The sequence below is a fragment of the Miniopterus schreibersii genome (assembly GCF_964146895.1).
Source record: "Miniopterus schreibersii genome assembly, chromosome: 4".
Classification (NCBI taxonomy): Eukaryota; Metazoa; Chordata; class Mammalia; order Chiroptera; family Miniopteridae; genus Miniopterus; species Miniopterus schreibersii.
The window spans coordinates 8,526,601-8,536,703 of record NC_138105.1 but is presented as its reverse complement, the minus strand read 5'-3'; the positions used below and the strand labels follow the sequence as shown (position 1 = coordinate 8,536,703).

The 10,103-nt window shown below is 48.6% G+C and overlaps 1 protein-coding gene across 1 annotated transcript; it reads left to right on the top strand.

Annotated features, from left to right (window-relative positions):
- Nucleotides 1–847: 847 nt before the first annotated feature.
- On the top strand, nucleotides 848–7,156 carry MAD2L1 (mitotic arrest deficient 2 like 1). Its single transcript, XM_081135511.1, has 5 exons — nucleotides 848–1,030; nucleotides 1,714–1,860; nucleotides 4,392–4,512; nucleotides 5,455–5,558; nucleotides 6,342–7,156. The coding sequence occupies exons 1-5, from the start codon at nucleotides 958–960 to the stop codon at nucleotides 6,512–6,514; spliced, it is 618 nt and encodes a 205-aa protein (XP_080991637.1). The 5' UTR covers nucleotides 848–957; the 3' UTR covers nucleotides 6,515–7,156.
- Nucleotides 7,157–10,103: the final 2,947 nt, after the last annotated feature.

The following is a 10,103-nucleotide window of genomic DNA, read 5'->3' as shown; positions in this document are numbered from 1 at the left end:
CCTTTTCTCAGCCACACCCCAGGACGGGCGCCTGGAGGACGAGCCCCAGTCGGCAGAGCGGCGGGAAGCCGAGGACGGTTCTGCCGACACCCGGGTCCTCCCCACATCCCGGCCCTCAGCCCCCGAAGAGCCCGGCCCGCCCTCCGGGCCCCGCCCGCCCTCCGGGCCCCGCCCGCCCTCCGGGCCCCGCCCGCCCTCCGGGCCCCGCCCGCCCTCCGGGCCCCGCCCGCCCTCCGGGCCCCGGCCCTCAGCCCCTGAAGAGCCCGGCCCGCCCTCCGGGCCCCGCCCGCCCTCCGAGCCCCGCCCTCCGAGCCCCGCCCGCCCTCCGCCCGGGCGGCCCGGCCCCTCCCCCGGCACCGTCCCTCCGCCTCCAGGGGCCCTGGGACTTGCAGCCGGGGGAGCGGTGGGCGCCGGCAGCTCCGGGGAGCCCTTCCCCCGACTCCTGGGAGCCGGGCCCCTGCCTCGCCGCCCGCGGCTGCTGCGCTCGTTCCCCGCGCGGCTGAGGCGGCCGCGGCCCCAGGAAGTCCTCGCTCTTTCCACACTCAGTCTCCCACTGAAACCCTCCCCTCAGGGGGGCAAGACCCCGTCTCCTCCTCCCCCGGTAACAGCCACCCGCAGCTGCCCCGCCCGCCAGGCGACACGGGGGCACCCAGGGCGCGGCGGGGACCCTGAGAACAGCTCCCCAAAGCGCCTCCGGGCCGCGGTCCCCCTGCTCCGCGCGCTCCCCGGGCCCCGCCCCCGGGACCACGCCCCCACGTGACCAGAGGCCGCCCCGCGGCAGGCAACCCGGAACTGCCCACCGGCCGCTGCTGCGCATGCTCGGCGCGGGGCGGCGCCTGCGCAGAGGCGGCGGCGTGCTGCGTCATTGCTTTTGAACCGAGTGGCGGGAGCTGCTGGCCCCCGCGGTCGCCGGGTGCGGTCTCCGGTGCGGGGTGCGCGCGCCGGCGGGGCCTGGCCATGGCGCGGCAGCTGGCCCGGGAGCAGGGCATCACCCTGCGCGGCAGCGCCGACATCGTGGCCGAGTTCTTCTGTGAGTCGCCCGCGCGGCGGGGCGGAAGCCGGGCCTCGGCGGGGACCGCAGCCTCCCGCCGGCGGGACGGGGGACCTGGGAGAGGCGGCTGCGGGCGCGACTCCGGGAGGGTGGAGAGGGAAGCCCGGTGCCGCCGAGGCCCGCTGGCGGTGTGGCCCCGTCCCGGGAGCGCTCGGAAAGTGCCCTCCCCCCCGGGACCGAGGACGCGCGGCCGGCGCGGGGCTTCCGTGTCCCACCCGCCGCCCCAGGCGGCTCGGGCGGCGCGGAGGCCGCAGCGCGGGAGGCGCGGGTCTGGACCGGGCCGGTCGCGCCGCCTGGCGGAGCCTGGGAGGGGGAGGGGCGGCCGTCAGGCGCGAGCCGTCGGTGACGTCCGCTCACCACGTGATGAGCTTGGACTTGAGCTGCAGCGGGATGAAATGTGGCGGTGGGTAACTGCGTGTTTGGCCTTTTATTGCCATATAAATGCAGGTATCTATCCCTTTTCCTTAGAAGCAAGATTTTGGGGGTGTTTTGTGGCACTTTATTCCCACTCTGCTTCAGCAAAACACGAAAACACGTGTGTTTAGGCATTTACAGCTAATACCAAAAATGAAACCCGAAACCGTAGCCACATCTAAATAGGCTTTATTGTCTGGTGCTACAAAGTGGCAGTGGCTTATCTTTAACATTTCTTTTGCTTTTAGCATTTGGCATCAACAGCATTTTATATCAGCGTGGCATTTATCCCTCTGAAACCTTTACTCGAGTGCAGAAATACGGACTCACCTTGCTTGTGACCACTGATCCCGAGCTCATGAAGTACCTGAACAATGTGGTGGAGCAACTGAAAGGTATCTAATTACTGGAAACAGTTTTGAGCTTTGCAGGCCTCCTAGAGTCCACACTTTGTAGCATTTTGCCCTTCATTTTTCAGCTTTGTACATGGAAGGTGTAAAACAAACTACCGTCTCAAACATAGTGACTCTCATTTGTGAGAAAGCAAGTAACATAAATTGATATTAGGAATCTGATACGGTTTAACAAAACTGTCTCCAGCAACTCCCTTAGAAAATGACTTGCAGTTTGTGTGGTCAGGTGGAGCCAGTTGGAATTTTACTTAACTATGATGGTGTTTATTATCTGCAAAAAGAACACTATAAACTCTTAAGATGATGTATTTTCTGTACCTGCATGGAATCTAAAGCCATCATGATTAAAACATATGAACTAAAGTTGTATTCAAGGTGGGAACTAAAACTTCAAAAAAAAGAACTACTAAATAATAGAGCGCCCAGCAGAGTTTTCTTATTTTTCACCTTTTTTATAAAAAGTCCAGCCTGAGTTTAAGCCTTTTCTAAACATACCATTCTTTTCTTTAGCTCAAGAAGTTCCTGTATTGTTGGCGCAATACTTGTTTTCCATCTGTTTCTTTTTCCTTCTTCTAGAGTTCCATTAGTTTCATGTTTCTTTCCACTTGGGATTCTCGCTTCCACTTTTTCTGAGTTGTGGGATGTTTCTCCCTACTTTCCCATTTGATGTTCCAAAGTCCTAGTTCCAAATGAGTACTAGTGCTCATTTTTTCAAAAATTTTTAATCCATGAGTCCTATTTTTTTGTTTGTTTCAAGTAGCTTCATTTTAAAAATTACATCGTATTTTTATTAATTTCAGGGCTAAATCACCCAAAGCCCTTCACAGGGCTGCACTCAGATGATTTGGCCTGAAACCTCTGGGCAGCTCCAGAGCTGTGTCTTCACCTTGATCTGATGGGGCAGCGAGACTTGCCTAAGCTGCGTTCTTGACATTCCATTCCATCTCACTGCCTGTAGAACTTCTATTTCAGCTAAAACAGGACTTGCTCTTAGAGGTGAATTGTCCAATCTGCTGGAATCCCGCCCCAGTCTTGTGGACTCCACCCTCTTTGTTCTCACTTGTGTTTCTTACTTGTTCTTGTTCTGGTTTGGATCATTTCTAATTTTAAAAGAAAAAAAATCACCGCCTACCCCAAACCTTCACATTACCACCCATTCTCCTCCCTTTCAGAGCTAAAATGATGAAAAGCTGTTGATATATGCCAGGAGTCAGCAAGGCCAAGAGGCCAGTTCCTGCATATGGCCTGTTTTTTATACTGTCTGCAAGCTAAGAACATTTTTACATATATAAATGATTGTTTTAAAAATAATATGCAACAGAGACCTAGGTGGCCCACAAGCATTAAATATTAACCAAGTTGTTTTCTGTCTTTAAAAAAAACACTGCTGATTCCTGAATATACTTCCAATTTGCAAGATTAATTCAGGGCTCAATCTCAGTCCCCTTCTCACTGTAATCTAGGTGATCGGTGCTGTGCATGGCTTCAGGAACAACCTGTGTAGTTGGCGCAGACTCAGTCTAGCCCAGTCTTCCCCAGTGCCAGGCTCCTGTGGAATGGCTCCTGGATATCCTTGTGCGCCCATCTCAGGTTCTCAGAGTCACATGCAAAGCTAACTTACAGTCACCTCCATTTCATTTCTCTGTCCTCTCAGTGACTGCATCAGCCATCCAACCAGTGCTACAAGCCAGAAACTGGGCGCCACCCGGACTCTTGTACGCTCATGGGTGATCTAGTAACAGTTAACAAGGGCACCTGAGCCTTTACTGCTCCATCTCTACCAGTTTACCCTCCTACAAGCCTTACCACCTCCTGCTTGTGTTACCAGATAGTGTCCTTAAATCCCCTATAGTCCATTTTCCACGTTGCAGCCAGATAGTTTGAAACGCAAATCTGATTACATCGTGCGCTGCCTTAAACACAGCCATGCCTTTCAGGTTCTTGAAGCAGAATGTCTTGGGTTTGGCCCATACATGGTTGGCCTACTCACCTTGCCGGCCTCGCCTGTTCTCCTTTCTCACCGTTGTAGTGGCCTTTCAGTCTCCTCTGGCCAGATGCTCCTCCCTTTGGAGTTTAAGACCAGCACCCTCTTCCCTATCCTTCTGCTGGTTAATCTGTGGATTCTTAGAGCTAAACTCTAGCCTCCACTGAGTGAGAACTCTGGGACAGTTGAGTTTCCCACTTTGTGCTCTCATGGCACTGCGTGGCTCCCCTTCCTAGCAGTTACAACTGTAATCTCATGTTTGTTGGTGCAGTGCTTAGATGAGCGCCAGTCTCCTGCGTCCTCACCTTGTACTGGGATGGGAGGGCCGCATGTTCACTGCACCTCTGTACCCAGTACTCTCCCCACTCCACATACTGAGAATGGAAACAGGCCAGGATATTAATGGGGCAGGTTTTCGGTGCAGGTTGGAGGAGCTGCAGAACACTGGTAGGAATCTGCTGGGGAGGAGGTGGGTCCGAGAGGAGTTACTTTGTGATGCAGCAGAGTGAGCCTGTGCCTTGTGTTGCAGACTGGCTGTACAAGTGTTCAGTGCAGAAGCTGGTGGTAGTCATCTCGAACATTGAGAACGGGGAGGTCCTTGAAAGGTGGCAGTTTGATATTGAGTGTGACAAGACTGCCAAAGATGACAGGTAAGGATGAACTATTTCCACTTTCATATATTTTTTCCAAAACTTGTTTTCTTTACTAAAATGAGTTCTGATTATATTGAACTAGTTTCCTGTAAGGTATAATTTGTTTCTAACATGTTAATTTGATTTTCAATCTCCTGCAGGAAAGAATTTTGCTCACTTTTGAATCTCATTGGTTTGTACAGATACTGTACTTTTAACTAATTCCTTTCATCTGAATTGGTGAATTTCAGACCTTAGTATTTATGGTAGTGTATGTGGGACTTCACCTGATGTACAGGTGGACCACTCGGGGATGTGTTTGAAGGTGCTTTTAACCAGAGGGATTACCCTAGACTCTCCAGCTTACAGTGCAGCTCTGAGACCCTTTATTTGCCACAAATGTCCTGAGACCCTTCCTGAGCTCTGAAGTGTCCTGATCCCATGGGGGAGCCTGTTGTGAGATGCTGGTGTCTAGTGCTGTCCTGGGTGTGCTTAGCTGTTAGCTCGGCATTTCTCACGGTGAAGTCAGGTTTGCTTATGAAGCCACTGGTCTGCATTAGGAAATGTGTAACTTACAAAGGCCATTTGAGGCAGTAGGGACTTAGGCATTTAGGCATTGATAAAAATGCCAAAATGATTATACCCATTACATATTTTAGATGCCAGTTGCCACTTTTATTTTCAGAGGTGGTGAAGTTTCTCTAACTTTAACCACTTGACAGATGTGCTAAGACCAGCCCTAAAAGGCTGCAGAGGGTAAATGAAATAACAAAGATACATTTGTGCCTACTAGGTTACAGTCCTAAGGATGTAGTGATACTCGTTTAAAAAAACACAAGAAACTTCTTTTTAATGTATTGTTTGATTTTGAAAGCATTTCATCAGATAAATAATCCTATCAGTGTTTGAAATAACTTGTTAAAACTAAAATTGAAAGAGTTGGTTTGGTTTCTTTGACAGTGCGCCCAGAGAAAAGTCTCAGAAAGCAATCCAAGACGAGATCCGCTCCGTGATCAGGCAGATCACAGCTACCGTGACCTTTCTGCCACTGCTGGAAGTGTCTTGTAAGCAGCACACACTTTCTCCTGGGCTCACATTTGTTGGGGGAAAGAGTAAGCTGTTGTTTTAAGGATTAACCGTTAATTAATTAATCCTTAGGATATTTTTCCATTGTTTTTCAGAGAGAGTGGGGCGGGGGAGAAATATCGATGTGAAAGAGACACATTGATTGGTTGCCTCCCGCACGTGCCCCGACTGGGGCTGGGGATCAAGCCTGCAACCAAGGTACGTGCCCTTGGCCGTAATCAAACCTGGGACCCTTCAGTCCATGGGCGAATGCTCTTAACCACTCAGCCAAACCAGTTAGGGCCATTATCCCTTCATTAAATCTTTTCTTTTTTGTCAATATGTACTGTAAATGAAGAACAAAACTAAAGCAAAAGTTATGTCATGTGTTCCAGAGAATTTGGAGATGCTGAGGAGGAAAGGAATGAAAGCATTCCCAGTACTCACGAGCGTCTGGTGTCTTTCCTTTCGCTGGTCTCATTTTCTGCACATTCTTGTGTACGTAATGAAGAGTGGAGTTGTGACCCTGTCTGCTTTCCTTGTCGACTCCACTCATTTAATGGTTTCCTCAGTAATAAAGACAAAACTTGAATTTTTCGTAAGATAAAAGGAGTTCAGTATTTCCTGTACTAAAATAAATTTCCATTGAGGAGAAGCAATAACCTGGTGATTAGAGACCAGGCCAAACTCTTTTCTACCACTACAGGTGGTTCAAAATGGGAGACAGGGAAGGTAGTTTTACGAGAACATAATGTACTTTAATGATCTTATCCCCAATTTAGGTTCATTCGATCTGCTGATCTATACGGACAAAGATTTGATTGTACCGGAAAAGTGGGAAGAGTCAGGACCACAGTTCATTACCAATTCTGAGCAGGTCCGTCTGCGTTCCTTCACGACTACAATCCACAAAGTGAACAGCATGGTGGCCTACAAAATCCCTGTCAATGACTGAGATGAGCCGGGAATAGTGGTAGAATTCTTGATGTGTGTTTCCTGAGACCAAGTCAACCGTAGTTCATGTTCTATTTCATTGATTAATTTTTAGATGGGGAAAACTTAACATTGTACTTTTTTGAACTGTGTATATTGTCCATTTTTTGGTACCTGCTTGGCTTTCCATGGGGTTGTCATTTTTGCCCACTGTCAAAGGGAACCAGCAAATTACATCAGCACTGTAATGTCAGTTCCTTTGAAGGAGGTAACTGGAGATGGAAAACTTTTGCTAAAAAGCTAAATGTTTTCCTAAATCAGACCTTTTGGTTATCAAGTAGCTTGACTCAGTATAGGTAAATGTGAAACAGCAAAAGGAGTCTGAATATTCAGAATTTTTGTTTATTCCTAAAGTAACTGATAATCCACAATCACAAAATATTCCTAGAAGGTCCTTTTGCCGTTTATTTCATTTGTATAGTTTCCGTATTGAAAAAATCTCCAATTCTTTGACTTTAATGTATATAATTTACACTTCCAAAGCTGTCCCTATTTCTCCTGTCTAAATTCTGGTGATACAGAACTTTTAATGTCTTTTTGTGTTTTTTATAAAATCAAGGTTTAAGTGACAATGATAAATAAAGTTAAATGTGTATGTTTTAAATTTGTCTTAAAATATTTTTCCGTTGGTGTGGTGTTACTGCAGTTAAATAGTGGTCAAGATGGACTCCGTACAGTGGTCTCCCCGTCTTCAGTTTGGCTTCTCACGGTTCCAGCTACCCGCAGCCAACCACAAGCTGAAAATATTAAATGGGCAATTCCTGAAGTAAACAATTCATACGATTTATGATTTAGATTGCATGTAGTGTGACAAAACCTTGCGCTGTCTAGCTCTGCCTCCCTGGGGATGTGAGTCACCCCTTTGTCTAGTTTCTCCATGCTGTAGATGCTCCCAACCCATCAGTCAGTAGCTGTCTCAGTTATCAGATTGACTATTAAGGTATCGCAGTGCTTGTGTTCAGGTCACCATCATTTTACTCATAATGGCCCCAAAGTAGTGATGCTGGGATTCAGATAATGCCAAGGAGAAACCGTAAAGCGCTCCTCTTAAGTGAAAATGTATGTGTAGGCAAAAACTATACATAGGGTTTGGGACTATGCACGGTTTCAGGTATCCGATGGTGGTCTTAGAACTATCTAATAAGCGGGCGGAGGAGGGTACCATACAGCAAATGATTTCTTACGCCAACCAGGTTGTGGGGCCTAAGAATACAAAGTTGACTAGTCTTGAGATTCCAAGGGAGGGCGATGCCTCTAGGCCTGGCCTCTCAGGTTGGCTTACTGTAGCTGGAGGAATGAGACATGTTCCAGGTGAGCCCTTGAAGGACCCTCTGCCCCTGCCACCAGTTGGACAGAGGGATGGAGAAGTCAGGCCTCCGGGAAGGTTTACACCGAGACACGCCCATCTGGACTAACTGGCTTTAGCTGCATAGCAAACAACCATAAAAGATCCACAACAACCCCTTTCCCTGCAAGTCTACAGTTCTCACACACATTGGCAGGTCACATGTCTGACCTCCCACGGAGAGTGGGGGCTGTGGGAACTCTGACACTTCCCACACTCCACTGGCAAGGCTTTGCTCAGGGCCGAGCCCGTTTCAGTGGGACGGAGCGCTCCCGTGGAGGCGGGAAGGGTGAAATCTGATGAGTGGGGTCTAACAGACCTGGGGTTGTGCACTGCTTCTGTAAAGGGCCTATAATAAAGAGCTGAGGCTCCGCAAGGCACGTGGCCGCCCGGCCTGCTCCAGCCGGTCCCTGTGGGTGGCAGCAGCCTCAGACAACAGGAAATGGGTGAGTGTGGCTGCGTTCATGACAAAGCCAGTCGGGGCTGGCCTGGCTCGGGCTGTAGCTGCCCGCCTGTGATCGGTCACAATTCGCTCATTTGGTCACAAGTATTCAACCCCCACCTGGCTCAGAGCATTTGATTTCGGATATTTAAGGCTCACATTTAAGACATCATCTGTAGTCTCCACCCATATGTCTCCAGTTGGATGTCTTCCCTGAAGCACGGCTGGCTATTCCTTTGAGGGGTCCTCAGGACACCCCCAGTGATTCCCAGCTGAAAACCTGGGAAGGGAGGTTCTGGCGTATGATGCATCGAGAGAGACTCAGACAAGCATAAAGGCTTCATACCTCTGCTTTTTTTTTAAGTACATTTTATTGATTTTAGAGGGAGGGGAAGGGAGAGGGATAGAAGCATCGATTAGCTGCCTCTGCATGTCCCCTACTGGGGACTGAGCCATGTTTCAGGCATGTGCTCTGACCAGGAATCGCTGGTGACCTCTTGGTTCATGGGTTGATGCTCAACCACTGAACAACACTGGCCGGGCTCCATACCTCTACTTTTAAACAACATATAAACAGAGACCAAATCAACGTTTTTATTATTAGAATACATTCAACTTTCTTAGGTTCATTACCCTCCTATATATTTTAGAATATGGACCCAAAAATTATTAGCTTAATAATGTTGGTGTCCGCCTAGACACACACACACATATATATATCTTCTGTTTTTCATTTTTTTGCTTAGTCTGTAAAATATATCTTAACTTTTATTATACATTAAAGATCTGGATAGCTACAGCAACCCCACATTGCAACACCTGTATTTTCCACCAGATGTCACTAATGCTATAATATTCAAATTAGGAGGAATTTCTTTTGGCACTAAAGACTATAATCAGCTTTTCTTATTGGAATGTAACATTGGGATTTCTGGCTACAAAAATACAAAGATGTCAGGAGGGAATACAGCATTCGTTATTTTCTAAGCACTTTACACGAATTATTTCACTTAATTCTCATGCTTTTGTGTCTCCAGAACAAATTGGTTTTCCTTTACTGTGCTTTACATAATTTGACTGCATCTCGCTGGGCTAGTTTGTATTTACACTTTCCTCAGATGACTGACCAATGCATGGAAAGAACCAGAGAAGCAGAGACTTCACCCTACACCTCGCCTGGATTGTTTTAAGGATAAGTCAGGCGTCGGCCTGCGTGGCTCAGCAGTTGAGTATCGCCGACCTGTGATCCAGGGGCTTTGGGTCCCAGTGGGGCTCCAGCCCCAGCAGCGGGGGGGTGGAGGCAGCCGACCCCTGACTCTCTCATCACTGTGTTTCTCTCTCTCCCTCTCCCGTCCTCCCTCTGAAATCAGTAAAGACATATTTAAAAGAATAAGTCAGGTGCGAGTTTGTGAGCGGTTGCAAAACAGTCGTCCAACTAATTGGGAGAATTGCTACTATTCTTTTTTCTTAATCCTCTCCCGAGGATATCGCTTCTCAGAGAGAGTGGGAGAGAGAGAGAGAGAGAGAAACATTGATGTGAGAGAGACACAGACATTGGTTGCCTCCCGCAGGAGCCCTGACCAGGGCCGGGGATTGAGCCCCCAACTGAGGTACGTGCCTTTGGCCGGAATCGAATCGAACCCGAGCTCTAATCACTGAGCCAAACCAGCCAGGGCCTCAGTTACTCTTTGGGGAATTAATATTTCGCTTAATGTGTAAACAATTTATTTTTCTCTTTTATTAAATGTACGAAATTACATTTCG